At 43.5% G+C, this 19959-nt stretch overlaps 1 protein-coding gene across 3 annotated transcripts in view; it reads right to left on the reverse strand.

Moving 5' to 3' along the window:
• Positions 1-19959, reverse strand: part of XDH (xanthine dehydrogenase) — a 90413-nt gene that overhangs the window by 30750 nt on the left and 39704 nt on the right. For 2 of the 3 annotated variants that reach the window (XM_077282137.1, XM_077282139.1), the window contains exons 7-25: positions 18006-18068; positions 17699-17761; positions 16500-16586; positions 15501-15642; positions 14864-14956; positions 14638-14789; positions 14185-14278; positions 12085-12194; positions 9446-9630; positions 8155-8329; positions 7214-7303; positions 5312-5481; positions 4936-5059; positions 4524-4643; positions 4323-4419; positions 2016-2140; positions 1737-1870; positions 1563-1650; positions 80-166 (exon numbers count right to left, since the gene is read on the reverse strand). In XM_077282137.1, the coding sequence (XP_077138252.1) occupies positions 80-166; positions 1563-1650; positions 1737-1870; positions 2016-2140; positions 4323-4419; positions 4524-4643; positions 4936-5059; positions 5312-5481; positions 7214-7303; positions 8155-8329; positions 9446-9630; positions 12085-12194; positions 14185-14278; positions 14638-14789; positions 14864-14956; positions 15501-15642; positions 16500-16586; positions 17699-17761; positions 18006-18068 (2199 nt within the window). The remainder of the gene's footprint in view (positions 1-79; positions 167-1562; positions 1651-1736; positions 1871-2015; positions 2141-4322; positions 4420-4523; positions 4644-4935; positions 5060-5311; positions 5482-7213; positions 7304-8154; positions 8330-9445; positions 9631-12084; positions 12195-14184; positions 14279-14637; positions 14790-14863; positions 14957-15500; positions 15643-16499; positions 16587-17698; positions 17762-18005; positions 18069-19959) is intronic. The other variant, XM_077282138.1, reaches the window with a different exon arrangement.

A 19959-nucleotide genomic window follows, 5' to 3' on the forward strand; every position in this document is an offset into this window, starting at 1 on the left:
AGACACTGAACCAGCAGGGGATGCAGGGGGGGACACATGCACTATAGACGTGCACCCGTCAGCGAGAGGCAATACTTACCGCATGGGACAGGTCCATTGACATACCGGCATTTGAGTAATATGAAACTTCCAGCGCCGTTATCTGTCCTGTTTTCTTGAAGCCGATCTGGGAAAATATACCGCTATCATGCGTCAGTCAGTAAAGGATGGGGAGGGGTGCAAGGAGGGGGCGTCTGTGTCCCTGGGCTTCGGGGTAATGAAGAGATTGAGCCCAAACCTTAATTTTAAGGTTTAATTGTTGTTAGTACAGCAGTTTTTCAGCTCAGTGTGGTGCTGAATAACGGTATTACGTGTGCACTGTATGGCATTATGTAGGAACTAGTACTGCAGCACTCATTGGGACAGTGTATGGTGGGAGTATTTGGGCTCTGGTTGTAGCAGTACTACGGCACTATTACTAGAGCAGTCATTAAAGTATTGTGCTGTAGTTGTCACTGTATGATTATTTTACACTTATTTTGGCAGCATTAATTAGCACAGTGTGGAGGTATTATTTTGGCACTATATAGTGCTTTTATTTAGGCAATACAGAATAGTAAACCTTGAGCATATAACACTATTGGTGCATTGTGTTGTGGTGTAAATTTGGCACTGCCTAGTGTCACTATTTGAACACCTACACTGTATAGGACTAATATTAAAGCATCATGTTGAGGTATTATTCTGTCACTATATGATATTGGTATTACTTGTGCACTGTATGACACAGACATTCTACTCACTGTACATACTGCATGGCACTACAGTATTAATGGGCCATTGTGATTTTTAGTTTGGCCGCTGTATGATTCTATTACTTGAGCATTGTTTAGTGTTATCATTTGGTCACTGTATAACGCTATTACTTGAGCTCTCTACGACATTAATATTTTCATATTGTGATGTGATATTTTGCACTTTATGGTACACTTATTGATGCATTGTGAGACGATATTAATCTGTATTGTGCTATTATACAGGATCTGTCTTACTTTAGCACTGTATAACAATATTACTTGTATATTCTGATGTGATAATTTTTTGCACTGTATGACACTATTATTTGAATACAGTGTTGTAATATATTCATTCTTGGGATGTGATATTTTTGCGCTATGTGACACTTATTTGAGCTGAATATGACATCATTACTTGAGCACTGTATGGCATTATTATTTGCTTACTCTGATGTGATATTTTTGCACTTTGTGATACTATTATTTGTAATGTATATGGCAGTATTACTGGAGCACTGTATGGCACTATTATTTTCTTATTGTGATGTGATATTTTTGCACTTTGTGATACTATTATTTGTAATGTATATGACAGTATCACTGGAGCAGTATATGGTGCTATTTTTGCAGTACTGTGCTCTGGTATAGTTGTAAGCTATATAGCGGTATTATTATAGTATAGTGGTATTTTGGAGAGGCCGCACACAGACCTCACATATGGATTTTTGAACATTTCTCACCAATTTTCTAAATTTGAAGTCAATTCTTTGAAGTAAAAGAATCTACCTTATAACGGCTCAGATAGGGATGTCTGCCTCCGGTTATGAGCATGTCCTCGTCTCTGTCCAGCATGCACCTCACTGGACGGCCCAGTCTACATAAAACAGGTGCCCACAATTACCGTCTCCACATAAGGTGGACTCATATGATATAAATGCATGAAGATAAAATGGTCATTACTTGTATGCCGCCACCGCCACGACTGTAGACAGGACCGCAAACCTGGATTCCTTTCCACCAAAGCCTCCCCCTATTCTCTTCACGCGGACCAGTATGCGATTAGCGGGGACCCCGATAGCATGAGCCGCGAATTGCTAAGGTGGAGAAGGGACAGCAGGGCGGGCATCAGTGTATTACTTTCATATCTACTGATGGCGGTGTTTTCCACTCACAACCAACCATGTGATCCACCCAGTGCTGGATTCTGATTGGTGCCATTATAACTCCTAGTGGTCTTACCTGTGTCTCCGTCGTATTCTGGGTGGAAGCGAATATTTCCAGCTCTCCGTCCTCGCCCTTTGGCACCGCAATGCAACAATTGGTCTCCAGATAGAAATGTTCTTGCCCTCCAATGTAAAGCTCCCCTGAGGAACAACGACACAAATTTTCTCCAAGCCACATTAAAAGATAACATGACCCCAAGAGGCGGCTCACGTAAAGAGGAGCCCTACCTCGGCAACAATTTCTGAATCCAGAATCCAGCATGAAAAATTAAGGACTATATATACGTGTGCTATATGGCTGCACTATGTGTGCTATATGGCTGCACTATGTGTCCTATATGGCTGCGCTATGTGTGCTATGTGGCTGCGCTATGTGTGTCACATTTGTGCTATATGGCTGCACTATGTGTGCTATATGGCTGCACTATTTGTGTCACTTTTGTGCACTATGTGTGCTATATTGTTGAAGTATTGTGTTGCATGCGTCCACTATATGTGTGCACTATATGTGCTACATTTCGGCTCTATTCATGCACCACGTATCCTTTGCGTGTGCTGTATGTGTTCTAGGTGTACAGTATGTTTGCCCTATGTTTTTGCACCATGCATGCTGTATGGTTGCTATATTTGTGCACAGTGTGTGCTGTATGAGTGCTATATGTCTGTTATTTGTGTGCACTACATGTGTTGTACGATTGCTGTAAGTGCACACATACAGCAGCCTATGTGTGTTGTATGTGTGCACTATATATCTTGTATGTGTGCAGTAAGGCTTCTATATGTGTGCGCTGTTTGTGCTGTATGAGTATTTAATATGTGCACTGTGTTCTGTAAGGCTCATGTATGCTGTATGTGTGTACCATGTGTGCTGTAAGGCTGCTATATGTGTGCACTGTGTGCTGTATTTGTATTGTACATGTGGACTATGTATGCTGTATGTGTGCACTATGTGCAATGCAGGGCTACTTGTGAAGGATGGGGGATTTAATGGCAGCTTACAATCCTACTGAAAGCATGTGCAGGTGTAACAGGACACCTGGTTAGGCAGGGGGTCCAGCCACACTAGCTAGTATCCAACCTCCTACAGGAAGACCTCCTGTGGAGCCCATGGAGTGTAACTGCTTTGTTCAGGCAGCTAAGATTTCATAAGGAGAATATGGATTTATCGTACCTCCTAGCCACACACTGGTTACTGGTTACATTACCACAAAGGGCTGAATGCCTTGCAGGGTCTCGATCGGTTCTAGCACCCAAGGAAAACATGGAATGGCTAATAGAAGCCAGATAGCAAAGCCATGTTTGGTCTCAACGTAGAGCAGGGGCCCAGCTAGATCCGATGGCGCCAAAAGCACCTCCCTAAGACTATCCATTATGGAATAATGACCCATCTTAGGTTTTGGAGTTTTTAGCTGCTAGATGCAAGGGGCAGGGATATAGGTCTAGCCCAGGTAGAAGGAGGGGAGTGACACCAAGGGGTTAAATGCTCATGTGAAGCATGGCCTATTACAGTTTTCCAGGGAGGTCACGATGATATATCATGTGGGGAGAAGTCAAGAAACAGAGGGGACCACCAGCCTCCCATGTGGCAGCTTCTCCCCCACATGCCTTTTATCTGACTGATAACTGACTTATCTTCTGCACACTTTGTCCTATCACTATCTGTATTTGCATATCTGACCATTGTATATGTATAACCATTGTGTATGTAGTGTATTGTCTAGTGTGCCCTTAAGGCGATTAAATATGCAATTTAACCTTTGGGCTGCTCTTTTATCTCGATCCACAAATTCACACATCCTTGTTCTCGGTTTAACTTTCCCTGCTACCGGGGCTGGTTTTTGGCCCAATATAATCCCTTTTAACTGACCGGGCTTATATCTGACAAGGAACTGGTGGCAGTCCTACCAGGCTGACCAGCCGCTATTTCACTGGTGCTAGTGAACGAGGCCTCTCAGGGTGTGAGCGAGTGTGGTGCCATGTCAGTGACTGTGTGGGCCACATCCTCTCACTCCCCGTGCCTCCCTGAGCTCGTGTGCACAGGGGGTTGTCTGTGTAAGACTGTGCCAAGCTGACGTTACGTGTCCCCAGGTGGTGCGAAATATCACGTTGGTGCAAGTGCGAAGACCTTACCACGTGATCCCTCTGACGTCTTAGTGACACCAGGTGGAGTGGCAAGGGGCAAGCTCATCGCATGTGGTGACAGTGGTGGGATTCTGTGTGATCTCTCTGGTGCCATCCTTCACACTGCTATATGTGTGCACTATGGAGCAATGGTGGATATGGTGACCACGGTCTACACTAATGTTGAACACGCGACCCTCACCCTCCACGGTGTGATCGGCCTCCTGGAAACCTTTCTCTATGTTCCCATTTTCTATCTTGTTAATGGGCAGGAAAAATGACTGATGGTTGATGGCATCCTGGGAACAAGCACAAAGAGACTGTAACTAGGACGGAGTCACACGCAGAACCAGGCAGGTCGGGTCCTCCGAGGTCCGGTGTGATGGACTTCAGGTCCATGTACCTGGATGGTAATAATGGGCTCCAACTCCTCGTACAGGATCTGCACAGCCTTGGCGGCACGTTGGGCATGTTCCTGAGTGTCTGCAACGATGGCTCCAATAATTTGTCCAACACAAGTCACCTGCGAGGTACAGACAAGAAACATTCACATCCAAGGCTGATGTCAGCGCCCGGCATTCAGGGGCATATGCCAGGGGTGCACTGAACCTGTAGAGCCCATCACTATCGTCGTCAAAAGCATCATTGGGTTATTGGTCATAGATGCATGGGGCAAGTCCATAAAAAGGACAAATCATAAAGGAGCACCAGAGCTTTCCTCCATTCATCGTGCATCTGAATTCACAGCATTGTCCTCTGTTATCAGCCAATTTTTCTACCTACAATAGTAACTGCCATAGGGATTCCTGACTTACCGTCTCCTCTGCAAATGTCTGCTCGTCACATCCGATCCCGGTAATGTTGCTCCCTGGGATATCTTTTGCAGAAAGGAAACAAACGAATCCTGGTGAAGCCTCCGCCCCGGATTTATCAATCGATCTGCAGAGAAGCAAAGGCAAAACCAAAGGGTCACATCAAAATAGGACCCTCACTGCATACATTTTTTGGCAATCCTGATTTCTTAGGACTGTCTCACGTAAATTTTCTACAAATGGGGATAATGAGTGGTAAAGGTTAGATCTGACTATGGACAGGTCCCTGGGGTCTTCAACAGGAGCAGAGAGGGCCGGTATAAACGGGGGGCCTAACTCTTTACCCAATGATCTGCTCCCCCAAAACCCATCCGCTTACATGATCTTGGCGTGAGCCTTGGTGCTGGTTATTAACCCTAAATACAGCTCATTTTCATAATGGGGGATATCATCGCAGTATATGGCTTCTCCTGTAGCTTGCTTTATGGCAGACAAGTGCATTATGGGACGGCCAACAAAGTCTTCGGGGTCCTGACCGGCCGGAACTTCCTGTGAAGCAAATATAAAGAAGTCTCCTGTCTCGGTGCAATGTAATACATCGAACATCTCGGTGCAATGTCATACATCAACGTTCACCCTGCCATCTACCATTTATATTCTGCTGATCGCTCTCTATTTTTGGGGCGTCCACCCCCAAAGCTTTGCCTTAATCGACTTATGCTTCTCACTTCTCTGTAGCATCCAGTGCAGACCTGCAATCGTACGTGCAAACAATCCCAGATTTTCCAGCACCATCCTGATCGAGCTCTGGAGCTGTGTTATACAGCCGACATCTGCCTGTAAGGCTACATTCACACTAGCGTTTTTTGCAATCCGTCACAATGCGTCGTTTTGCAGAAAAAACGCATCCTGTAAAAGTGCTTGCAGGATGCGTTTTTTCCCCATAGACTAACATTAAGCGACGAATTGCGACGGATTGACACACGTTGCAACCGTCGTGCGACGGTTGCGCTGTGTTGTGGCGGACCGTCGGCACAAAAAAACGCTACATGTAACGTTTTTTGCCGCCGACGGTCCGCTTTTTCCGACCGCGCATGCGCGGCCAGAACTCCACCCCCACCTCCCCGCACCTCACAATGGGGCAGCGGATGCGCTGGAAAAATGCATCCGCTGCCCCCGTTGTGCGGCGTAGAGAACGCTAGCGTCGGTAACCTCGGCCCGACGCACTGTGACGAGCCGGGCCCGATGCTAGTGTGAAAGTAGCAGCGACTGGAGCCAGCATTGATTGCTGCTGTTTAACCATTTAAATGCTGCTGTTAATCATCACTGACAGCGGCATTTAAATGGACTGGTTGCCGAAGTGCGCAGCCACTGGCTCCAATTGCCCCCCGCCGGACATGATAATAGGGGCCCAATAAAATATTACAACCAGGGTGTTCTGGGGACCCCCATTTCTGCCATCTTGGCCTTACATAGGAGAATGTCAATTACACTATATACTGAAATACTGGCAGATTGGACCAAATTAGTTCAAGTCCCCTTAAAGTAAAAAATGTAAAAAAAAGTTTGTAAACATAAATATTTGTATTTTCTAAGTTTAAAAATAAAACATTGAAGAAAATAAATAAATACAGATATTTGGCATCAATGAGTCCATAAGAGTCTGCTCTATCAAGATATAAAATTAATTATCCCATAAAGCAAATGCCATGAAAAGGAAAAAAAAATTCTAATAGCCAAAATACCGTAGCTGATTTTCCATTGCCAGACCTCTTTAAAAAAAAATGCATTAAAAAGCTATCAAAAAGAAACAAACATCAGCGAAAAAATAAAAAGTCATCAGTTTCAGAAAATTACGTCACAAACCGATTTTTTTTCCCCTTTATAAACATATTGTTTTTTTCACTAAATTTAAGAAAAATCTATATTCGTCCCATAAAAACACAATTTCTCATAAAAACATATGTTGGCATAAAAAAAAAAGTTATAAATGAAAGTGCAAAAAGGAGAACAGCCATCGCTCCAGAGGAGGAGACCAGACTAATAATCCCTCAGTAAGGTAAGAAATGAGGCAGATTCCGATCCATTATCTTGTGCATTGTAGAGATTATTGCAATGCTGCCACCAAGTGGACAGATTAGTAATAGCATTTTCTTTTTTTTCTGTAAATGCAATTATCCACAGTCTCTTATTTATATTAAAACGTTGTTTCTTTTATTTTATTTATTTATTTTTTTAAAGGAATTTTTTTTTTTGCCAAGTTGAGTAAGGAACTAAATACCTGAAACAGCTGTACACCGGAGATCGGAGGCTTGTGAAACAGTTCGGTGGCGCTCTCGTATTCTGGGACGACAGTCTCACGGAAATTATTCTTAAGGAATGGTAATAAAAAAAAATAATAATTGAGAATGACATATAACTCTGTAACTTTGTAATACATTTATTATTACAATTTATAGACCTCTCTGCTTGCTGCCGATGAATACATATTATTATTATCCTGACCTGACTTGGTGCTTCTCACACAGCAGAAGGTTTGTTACAATGTATCGGAATAGGGAGTCTTAAATTAACCCGAACAGAGCTCTGGGTCAAATTGCTCCAAGGACCAAGGAGGTTGTGGCTCTTACCTCAGCGATACATTGTAACAAAATGCAGCTGAGTAAGCAGGACCAAGTCTTGAGGGAATATTAACCTCAAATCCTAAAAAAAAAAGAATGTTTCTTCTACTGTTAGCATGAAGAGATGTTGAAAATTTAGAGAAATTAACTGGGATTGTTATTTTAGAATATTAATCATTCCATAATATAATCTGGATTTCATAGTCTTGTTTTTGCAAAATTTACAGCTTCCTGTTGCCACCACTAGGGGGCAATCTGTCTATGCTTCCATTCATTTCAATAGGAGTATACAGTATTGTATACATATCGCCCCCTGGAGGCAGCATCGGGCATTTCAGATTTTTACAAGCAAATTTAAGTAGAGAATAAGGGAACTGTGCTCTGTAAAAAATACAAAAAATCACTAGAATCTCACCAAGTATATCAGAAAAATTATTCTGAATTATTCATGCTATTACTTAACAAGAATTTATATGGTTACATAGTTTCCCTTTAAATTCTTAATTTGGTGGATAATACCTAGATGAAGAATTTCTTAATAAAAAATAAAACATTATACACCAAAACAAGATCCAAGAAGATCCCAAGAGGAAGTTCTTACATTATCACCTAAATCCGTTGCCAGTTTCTTAAGAACCGTGAGATAAAACTTAAAGAAGAAGCTGGTAGTCAGGATCTGCCGAAATTCGACCATCCCCCCAGGAGCGCTGGGTGACAGTGACATCTCTGTGGCTAGAAGCCTGCAGGCGTCTTGTAGTAAGTGGTCGTCCCATTCTCTGTGTGGCGACAAAAAATGGGGAACAATGGGGTACAGACATCACAAGGCACCTATACACTAGTAGTGTGCTGACACCTAGTGGCAAACCTGAAAACTACAGCTCCTAATGTAAAAACAAGCATTTCTGAGCCGAAATTAGAAAGTTCTTTAAAAAAAATTGAACATTTTACAGTCTTTGACAATTTCTCTACTGCCAATTTTTCTGATGTTTTTAAAGGTATGATTTTAATAATCCATTTAAAGCTACAGGATCCCTATAACATATATCCACATTTAAGAACATTTTGAAATAAAAAAAAATGAGTAGCTTTTCCAAGAATTATCAAGTTATCTGGTTAAAATTGGGGTCATGTTATGTCTTTCATTGCAGTTACATCCAGAGCTGCAATCAGATTTTATTTATACGATCTTTTATTTTTTGCAGCTTTAGCTGTGACTAGAGTAGAAGATAAGCTAAAAGATTTTTAAGAAACTATATGCCATTTTCCACTTAAAGATTTCCACAGTGAATTAAAATTTTACATCTTGAATAACTTTACCAGGGACTTTATGTTTTCTAGAAATAATGCTGGGATAGGTTACTTTACGAGTATGTCTTATACTCTAGTTACGTCCAGAGCTGCAATCAAATTTTGCTCTTGGTGGCCATGTAAATACATGCAAATGGCATCCAGGAACATCATATAAGTTACCAGAATACATCACTTTCTGATTACCAGATTTTCAATGCAGCTTTGGGTCTGACTAGAGTAGAAGATAAGCCAAGTTATGTATGAGCACGTAAAGATACAGCGCCTCCATAAGATATGTCTGCAATGAAAAACATTCTTACATTGAATCTTGAGTAACTTTTCCAGTGTCTTTTAATCATCTAGTAATAATTGGAACTTACTCCTGTCTCATACTCCAGTTACATCCAGAGCAGCAATCAGAAATTTTTCTCTTTACTTTTTTTTATATTGATTGGAGGGATTTTCTGCATGTACATAGGCCGTTATCTGGGTTTCCAAAATGCATTGCGTTTTAGTTGCCAGATTTTAAATGCAGCTTTGGGTGTGATTAGAGGATAAGCAAAGTCACATAAGAACAACTGGATCAGATCACCGTGGGTTACCTCCCAGCTAACGATGAACATGTGTCTTTTGCCATGATGGTGATGGGGGCCATTCCTCCATAGCTCAGCTGGATTTTCTCCACCCGGTGACTTTCAGGCTGGAAAACAACCTTCATCCCGCTGGTGACGATGGCGATATCGTCCTCCCGTCGTGACGCTTGTTTGTAGGCAGAGAAATATTCCCACTGTCACAAGAAGAAAGTTAACTGTCCCTGATTCTGTATCAATAAAGTATCTCAGTTCCACAATCAAGAATTCTTCATTGGCTGCTGCGCTCTGCATAGGCAACAACTGAGATTACAAAGCTCTGTGCGACTAATATGTTAGTCACAGAGAGTAGCAGAGGATAACAAACTCATCTCACCCACTGCGTTGTGAATGGGCAATAACAGAATACAAAGCTCTGTGTGACTAAGTGAGCATTGTTATGTCAGTCACTGCCTATGCAGAGCGCAGCAGAGGATGACAAACTCATCTCACCCACTGCACTGTGCATGGGCAATAACTGAGAATACAAAGCTCTGTGTGACTAAGTGAGCTTTGAAATGTCAGTCACTGTCTATGCAGAGCGCAGCAGAGGATGACAAACTCATCTCACCCACTGCACAGTCTGCATAGGCAGCAAGAGTATTGAACCATGTATGTGTCCTGCACTGCAGCTCCCCGCCTCACCTCTCTCATGGAGTTTTGGGACATGGACAAGCTGGAGGTGCCGTGCCACGTATATATATATATATATATATATATATATATATATATATATATATATATATATATATATATATATATATATACATATATATATATACTTTGCAAAAATTACATTGTTAGGCCGGTTTCACACGTCAGTGGCTCCGGTACGTGTGGTGTCAGTTTTCTCACGTACCAGAGACACTGACACACGTAGACACATTAAAATCAATGTGTCTCTGCACATGTCAGCGTGTTTTCGCGGACTGTGTGTCCGCGTGCAAAGCACGGAGACATGTCAGTGTTCGTGGGAGCGCACGGATCACACGGACCCATTAAAGTCAATGGGTCCGTGTAAAACACGTACCGCACACGGATGCCGTCCGTGTGCAGTTCGTGTGCCGTGCTGGAGACAGCGCTACAGTAAGCGCTGTCCCCCCAGCGTGGTGCTGAAGCCCCCATTCATTTCTTCTCTCCTGCAGCGTTCGCTGGAGAGAAGAAATGAAAAATCATTGTATTTTGTTTTTTTGCGGTAGAAATAAAGATCTTTGTTTCCCCCCCTTTCCCACCCCCTGTGCGCCCGCCCGCTCGCTGGAAAGAAAATACTCACCCGGCTCCCTCGAAGCATCCTCTCCGTGCCGCAGCTTCTCCTGTATGAGCGGTCACGTGGTGCCGCCCATTACAGTCATGAATATGCGGCTCCACCCCTATGGGAGGTGGAGCCGCATATTCCTCACTGTAATGAGCGGCACCACGTGACCGCTCATACAGGAGAAGCTGCAGCGCGGAGAGGAAGCTTCGAGGGAGCCGGGTGAGTATTTTCTTTCCAGCGGTCGGGCGCACAGGGGGTGGGAGGGGGGGGAAACAAAGATCTTTATTTCTACCGCAAAAAAACAAAATACAATGATTTTTAATTTCTTCTCTCCAGCGAACGCTGCTGGAGAGAAGAAATGAATGGCGGCTTCAGCACCCAAAGCAGGGGACAGCGCTTACTGTAGCGCTGTCTCCTGCACAGTCCGTGTGGTACCCAGTCGGCACACGGGCGGCACACGGCTGCCGCATGTGTGCCACACTGATGTGCCACGTGAGCTCATGGACACGGATAACTCCGGTGCTGATTTTTTCGGTACCGGAATTATCTAGACGTGTGGGACAGGCCTTACATACTTTGTTACAAGCCTTTTTAGGGTTAGAAATAGGGGTAAGAAAAGTTTTACTGCTAGGATTAAAAACCTAAGAAAGAATTCTATAACAGTGAATAACTTTTTATTTATTTTTAATTTATTTTGTATTTCAGCCAAAAAAACTGAAACAAAACGAGAATCCAAAGGACCATCTGTAATAATCTATATTACTACATGTGCTTGGAGGAGAAGGGTTCAATACTGGCCTGGTGGAAGCAACTTAGGTAGCACCATCGGTCCACAGGTCAGAGGCGTAAAATACTTCCGCAGCCCACTCTACACAGGGAGGTTTGCTACAATTGTATCCAGTCTGAGGATCCTCAGTGATACAATCAGTCTGATGTAACAATTATCAGGGGGGGAAGCTGAGATATGAGGAGCTGTCTGCGCCCCCCACACTGATTACCGGGGCGTTCCTGTGAGGAAGGATCAGGGGTTCGGACTTTTTAGTGAATATTTCTATTGACCTTAAAATAACAATTTCGTAGTATTTGTTTTTATAATACCTAATTATGTTGTTCCTTTGTTATTCCTCCTGGAAATGTATAAATCACATTAATCAGTCCTGATCCGATCCAATCACTACTGCCTCTGTATAGAAGCTATAGAACAGCGCCGCCCCGGTGTCCATTCACTGCTACATTTCCAGTAGGAATAACAGAGGATCACACAATAGTTTGGCGGATACATGGATTTACTGAAGCAAACACGGACAGATCCTCTTTACAGTCGTTTCTTCATAAAGGCTAAATTGACACTAATCACCTTTTTGGAGAAGGGAATCTCGACGGACAGGAGAATTTCTTGTGGCTTTAATATAGTTTTCCTGTATCCGGTGAAGAAATTCTCGTCCATCTGCACGGTCCGAGCCTTTCCTGTAAAATGATTTGTGGACGGTCAGGTAATGCTGGAGGTAATAAAGATAAGTTATCCCCTGTCTGCAGGGTCCGACCGCCGGGACCCCCCCTGATCGGCAGAAGGGAACATGTCTCCTCTTAGGCTACTTTCACACTAGCGTTGTGCACTGCACGTCGCTATGCGTCGTTTTGTAGAAAAAACGCATCCTGCAAAAGTGCTTGCAGGATGCGTTTTTTCTCCATAGACTTGCATTAGCGACGCAGTGCGACAGTTGCGTCGTGTTGCGTCGGACCGTCGCCACCAAAAAACGCTGCATGTAACGTTTTTTGGTGCGTCGTGTCCAGCATTTCCGACCGCGCATGCACGGCCGGAACTCCGCCCCCGCCTCCCCGCACCTCACAATGGGGCAGCGGATGCGTTGAAAAACAGCATCCACTGCCCCCGTTGTGCGGCGCTTGCACGGTATGCGTCGGTGCGCTGCAACGTCGCATTGCGACGTGCAGTGCACGACGCTAATGTGAAAGTAGCCTTATCCTGTTATGTACAGAGCAGCACTGAGGGCATATTCCTGACAAGGGCTGCTGAAAAAAGCCGAGAGCAGCACTTGGTAGCCACATAGGGAATGAATGGACGGTCAGGCATAGGCACCACTGCTCCGTCCCAAATGATGCAATTACCAAACGTTACCTAATGGGGCTGATAGCGATCAGACTCGTGTTTTACATATTGCTTCATTAACAGGTGCATCCAATGATCTCTATAATAAGATAATATGAAGTGAGCTCCCTCTAGTGGTGGCTGCAGACAGGATCTTATCATGTATCTCTGTATACAGGGAGCTCCCTCTAGTGGTGGCTGCAGACAGAATCTTATCATGTATCTCTGTATACAGGGAGCTCCCCCTAGTGGTGGCTGCAGACAGAACATTATCATGTATCTCTGTATACAGGGAGCTCCCCCTAGTGGTGGCTGCAGACAGGATCTTATCATGTATCTCTGTATACAGGGAGCTCCCCCTAGTGGTGGCTGCAGACAGGATCTTATCATGTATCTCTGTATACAGGGAGCTCCCCCTAGTGGTGGCTGCAGACAGAATCTTATCATGTATCTCTGTATACAGGGAGCTCTCCCTAGTGGTGGCTGCAGACAGGATGTTATCATGTATCTCTGTATACAGGGAGCTCCCCCTAGTGGTGGCTACAGACAGGATCTTATCATGTATCTCTGTATACAGGGAGCTCCCCCTAGTGGTGGCTGCAGACAGGATCTTATCATGTATCTCTGTATACAGGGAGCTCCCCCTAGTGGTGGCTGCAGACAGGATCTTATCATGTATCTCTGTATACAGGGAGCTCCCCCTAGTGGTGGCTGCAGACAGAATCTTATCATGTATCTCTATATACAGGGAGCTCCCCCTAGTGGTGGCTGTAGACAGGATCTTATCATGTATCTCTGTATACAGGGAGCTCCCCCTAGTGGTGGCTGCAGACAGAATCTTATCATGTATCTCTGTATACAGGGAGCTCCCCCTAGTGGTGTCTGCAGACAGAATCTTATCATGTATCTCTGTATACAGGGAGCTCCCCCTAGTGGTGACTGCAGACAGGATCTTATTATGTATCTCTGTATACAGGGAGCTCCCCCTAGTGGTGGCTGCAGACAGGATCTTATCATGTATCTCTATATACAGGTAGCTCCCCCTAGTGGTGACAGCAGGCAGGATCTTATCATGTATCTCTGTATACAGGGAGCTCCCCCTAGTGGTGGCTGCAGACAGAATCTTATCATGTATCTCTGTATACTGGGAGCTCCCCCTGGTGGTGGCTGCAAACAGAGTTCTTGTAGATTACACTAAATTTCATCATCTTGGGATTGTAGGGGGCTTCAATTCTAGTCGGACCCCTAAGCCCACCTGTGTCACATTAGAACAGTACAATGTAAATAGTTATGTAGCCATACTGTTATCCACGCTGCACTGACACCATAAATAAGGGATCTTTTTCTTACCTTCGGAGATGATATGCAGTTTGCTGCCACTTGCCATAAAGACTGGATTCAGGTCAGATATGGGACTGGCCGTCATGATATTTCCACCAATGGCCTGGAAGAGTAGGAGATAGCAGGTAATTACAGCCTCGGACCTCAAAGTCCGTTCCTCTATGGTTGCAGTTTGAGAATTATTTTAGAGTAGCGTTTATAGACACGGTATTAGCATATACACTCATATAGATACAGTGGCTTTACGCCATATGTATAGGTCGTAGTTTCTCCTAAATCACGGTCACTGAGAGGGTCCAAGGGCCCATGTATGAAAAATGGCAACCGAATACTATAGGGAAAATTGCATTGGGATTTCTGAATGCAGTTCTGGTTGTGAATGGAGAATATCTGACTGGTCTAAGTTTTTGAAAGTCCAATAAAATGATATTGGGGGATACACATACAGGGGGTCGTCCTTACAGCCACATTACGGATCTGTTGTCCTGCAAACCACCTCAGCTGCTCCAGCACCGCCCGGAACACTTCTGTCTTATACGGGGGATGGTCTGATACCGCCTTGCGGAGGACGTCACCAAGGGTGGTCAAACTGCAGGCAGCGCCAAATCGGATCCCTATGAATGGATGATTGACGGAATGATACAGACACAACCATAGGATCAGCCGATCGCTGATTTCCGCACCTCACCTTCTTCAGTCTGCTCAACTGCATTCAATTCTGCAACCGAACTGGGGGCGATGATGACCGGGTACAACATGTTCTTAAATTTCATTTCAATACCTAGGAAATGACAATGAGGAATAAGGAATCTTAAAAAAAAAAAAACAAAGTCTACATCAATGATATAATTATGCAAGACAAAAGCCGACCTGCTGACAGTCTCTAGGATTCACAGTTACTCAGGATCAGTACAGGATCAGTAATGTAATGAATATACTAATGACACAATTTTAGCCTAGGAGGAGTATTTTTTGCGTTCATTTTAGTCCCCAATATAAATGATGACTTTGACAACTTCTCTGAGAACATAACATTTCTTCCTATCTCAGACTGATTTGCAGCGGTTCCCTTATATAACTATATTGGGCACATTCTCTCACTCCTCACCTACTTCTGTGTTCCCCACCACAAGTTTAGCATTAGGATACTGAGCCTTTAGATCCAGTAGCACTTTCAGATTAAATATAATTTAATCTATTATTATTATTTAATATAAATAATGACTTTAACAACTTCTCTGAGAAGATAACATTTCTTCCAATCTCAGACTGATTTGCAGCGGTTACTTATATAACTATATTGGGCACATCCTCTCACTCCTCACCTACTTCTGTGTTCCCCACCACAAGTTTAGCATTAGGATACTGAGCCTTTAGATCCAGTAGCTCTTTGAGGGTGGAGGGCTGATACCAGGTGACATCCTCCCCTTTAAATACAATCTGCTTTGGAGATGCGCCCCCATATATCTGTAAAGAGAACATATACGAGAGCAGCTCATCATTGCAGCGGTGCAGCTTATTAGGCACATAGGCCCCGATTCATCACTGCTTTTCCTTCACTTTTCTGGCGTAATTTGCTCTTTTTTTAGGGGCTTCAGTATTTGTGAAGTATTTTTAAGTTGTCTTTCTTTTTTTAAGTCTCTTTTTTTTTTATTTTACTTTGCTTATCCGGATGTTTTAGAAGCTTTATGAAATGCGACTATTACTAAATGTTGCATTTTTTTTTTTACATATTTCACTCTTTACTTTCTCACCCCTTCCAGATAAGTTTTCAATTTGACACATTTTTAGACAAGTAAGAGACTTTATAAAAGTTTTTTTAACTTTTGCTGCTGAAAAGTCACAAAAATTGGTTAAAGATAAAAACAAAAAAAGCAATTTTGATATTGTGCTAAATTGATGAAAAATCAATGATGAAAAATTTGGCACAAAAACCATCAGGGAGTATAAAAATGAAAAGTGACTTCAAGAAATTGTAAATGATGAATCGGGGCCATATTATGCACGGTGGAGGCCCATGGCTGGAATACGCTCATGTGTAATGGTAGCAGATTAGCAGATGATTTGTGGTACAATTTATAGACTATCAAACCTCAGATTGAGCAGATCAAATTGTGACGGAAGGAATAGGATAAGGGACAGCAGCAGACCACAAATTTACTCTAAGCATCTAGTGTCAGTAAGCTGCTGCAAAGCCGAGGAAGGAAGCATGAAAGGCAAGTATCTCCAAGGTGAGTACATAATTATGCTATGATATTTAATATGTCACTATGTATAAATCTATACAAAAAGTAAGAAACTTGTAGCACAGCTGGTGAACCTGCCAGTAGCTCTGGAGGGAAGATCGGTTCTTGTGTTGGATCCAAGGGTCGGAAGTCGGATGGGTCAATCAAAGCAGAAGATGACGGTGTCTATAAGAAATACAAGAAGCAGCTGTAGATCCCATCTCTACAATACATTCTCTGCCCACTAGAGGGCGCTCATGTCCCCTAAGCATTGGCATGACAGTGGGGTGAGGGCCAATAGTGCCCCTGGGGTCAAGCAGTGGACTACAACATCGGAGGTTGACAGTAGAGAGGACCATCATTTTAATTTTTGGAGTTATTTCCTAATTAGTTTTATAAATATATTTATCTTGCAAAAGTATTCAAACCCAAGTTCAAGTCAACAGATTTGTCTGGTTCACAAAAGACAGTAGAGGCACTCGAGTCACGACTAATCTCACTGGATCTATATGTCAGTCTGCAGGACTAGGGGTGGGATATAGAAAAGAGGGGAGAGGCTCCTGCTGCAGCTAGCTTTGTAATAGCCAGACAGGGGATAGGGCAGATGAGGGAAGGGGACATAGATGATATTCTGGGACACAGATTAGTTTTATTTTTTTATATTTCTCAGTCTAAAGTTTAATATAAAACAGAATAGGATCAAAGGAAGAATTGCTGACATTTTTTTTTCTGTGCTCATAAATGGTATTTTGGTGTTATAAACGGTACTATTTGGCTCCAGGTTGCACTGGTATTTGCGGAGTGCATAGTATTGCTATTTGGCCACAGTATGGAACAATGATTTGTGAACTGCATGACAATGTTATTTCAGAAGTATATGACATTGCTATGTTGGTGATGTATGGCACTTTTATTTGTGCACTGTTAGAAATTTCCTTTGGGAACTGTATGGTGTTGTTTTTTGGGCCCAGTATGGCACAGTTATTTCGATTTTTTAGCAGTGTATGTTGCTAATAATTGTACAATATATGGTATTACTCTATGTGCAGTGTATGGCATTGCATGTAACTAGTTTTTGAGCACTGTATAGCATTATTATTTATGGCGTGTATGTGCTACTGTTTGTGGGGCACTGTATTGATTTAGTATTTTAGCACTGATATTTGGAGAGTGCATGGCATTTACACCTGTCACGATGTGGCACTACTTTTTGGGCATTGCACGCCAGTTATATGGGCAGCTTATGGCACTGTTATCTGTTTCCTAGGACATAATGTAACACAGTGACTGCGTCTTACCTTGTTTTCCTCTTTTCCATCCACACAGCAGCCATTCTCTGATTTTCTGCCACAACATCCGTCCTGAGAATATAATGGTGTGGCACTGGTATTTGAGCACTGCATGGTAATATTTTATAACACGGTTTTTGGGCACTGCACTGTTATTTCAGCACTGATACTTGGACACCTTATTGGGATGATATTTGTGCACTATATGGCGCTACTACCTGGGCATTGCATGCTACCGTTATATGGGTAGTTCATTTGGATGCCTCACGGCACTTTTATTTTTTTCCTATAGCAATTGGTAATACAATATTCTTACCTTTTGTTCCTCTTTTTTATCCATACAGCAGCCATTTTCTGTCTTTCTGCCACAACATCCGTCCTGAGAATATAAAACTCCGTTATAAAACTGCGGACGAACATAAGATAATTCACTGTGGCAGATACAAGCGGTGATGTCGCAGGTGATATAAATGTCCCAATATCCCCCAAAATACCAGAAATTGTTTGGACCAAAAAGGTAAATAGAGAAGGGGCAGGAATGAGTTGGCCTAACTGCAGCAGGGGCATGAATACATTTTTCCTCCTTTTTAGGGCTCACACTCATCAGCGTAAATAAAATCAGTCCGATGTTGCTTATGAAAAGTAGGACGAGTGTCGTGCAAGTACAATGCGATTTTTCTCACCTGGCATCCGTATGACATCTATATGACATGCACATGCGTAAAATTACGTGGAGTCCCCATTATAATTAATAATCAGCGAAGGCTACGCAGACAGCTGCGGGCTGATGTTAATAGCCTAGGAAGGGGCCATGGATATTTGCACCCTCCCAGACTGAGAACATCAGCCCTCAGCAGCCCCTGAAATGGCACATCCATTAGATGCGCCAATTCTGGCGCTTTGCCTCCGCTTTTCCCACTTGTCCTGGTGCGTTGGCAAGTGGGGTAATAGTATTGGGGTTGTTGTCAGCTTTGGAATGTCAGCTGACATCAATCCCAGAGGTTAGTAGGAGAGATGTCGGTAAGACACCCCCATTACTAACCCCATAGTCAAATGTAATAAAGACAGAGGAATCCTCGTCTGTCCACCTATAATCCATTTTTCCCACGATGAGCAAAACTCAGCTACATCTGGGTGCTTTGCTGAGCAGTCACATAAATTGTGACCGCTCAGCCTGGCATCCAGGAGACATTGAGCTGCCTGAGAAATTCTCACACAAGTCAGTGAGGTGACCAGAGTTCATCTATGAACTCCAGTCATCTCACTGATGTCAGCATTCAGCACTGAAGCTGTGTTCGCATGCGCAGCTCAGTGTCTCCTGGATGCCAGGCTGAGCGGTCGCATTTTATGCAGCCGTTCAGCACAGCATCCAGATGTAGCTGAGCTCATCGTAGGACAAATGGATTATCGGCACAAAGGTAAACATGTCTTTGTTTTTTATTTTTCTTTGGATATTAATAAATGGGTAAAAGAGGGTCAGGGAGTTTTTAGCTCAAATAAAAGACTGTACTTTGTCTCTGTCTTTATTACATTTGACTATGAGGTTAGTAATGGAGGCGTTGGCTGCCAAAACAAAGCTGACATCAACCTCAATACTATTACCCTACTTGCCACTGCCCCAGGCAAGTGGGAAGAGCGGAGGCTAAGGGCCAGAATTGGTGCACCTAAGGCCGGTTTCACACGTCAGTGGCTCCAGTACGTGAGGTGACAGTTTCCTCACGTACCGGAGACACTGACACACGTAGACCCATAAAAATCAATGCATCTGTGCAGATGTCATTGATTTTTTGCGGACCGTGTCTCCGTGTGCCAAACACGGAGACATGTCAGTGTTCGTGGGAGCGCACGTATTACACGGACCCAATAGAGTCAATGGGTCCGTGTAAAACACGGACATTCTCCGTCTGGGGTCCGTGTGCAGCTTCTCCTGTATGCGGTCACGTGGGGCCGCCCATTACAGAAATGAATATGCGGCTCCACCCCTATGGGAGGTGGAGCCGCATATTCCTGACTGTAATCGGCGGCCCCACGTGACCGCTCATACAGTAGAAGCTGCGGCCAGGACAGGACAATGCGAGGGAGCCGGGTGAGTATTTTAATAACAGCGGGCGGTCGCACAGGGGGTGGGAGGGGGGTGGGGACATGGATCTTTATGTTAAACACGAGAAACAAAAAAAAAAAGGAATATTCATATCTTCTCTACAGCAAACGCTGCTGCAGAGAAGATATGAATGGCGGCTTCAGCACCACGTGGGGGGGACAGCGCTTAT

Source organism: Ranitomeya variabilis, chromosome 2, assembly GCF_051348905.1.
Source record: "Ranitomeya variabilis isolate aRanVar5 chromosome 2, aRanVar5.hap1, whole genome shotgun sequence".
Classification (NCBI taxonomy): domain Eukaryota; kingdom Metazoa; phylum Chordata; class Amphibia; order Anura; family Dendrobatidae; genus Ranitomeya; species Ranitomeya variabilis.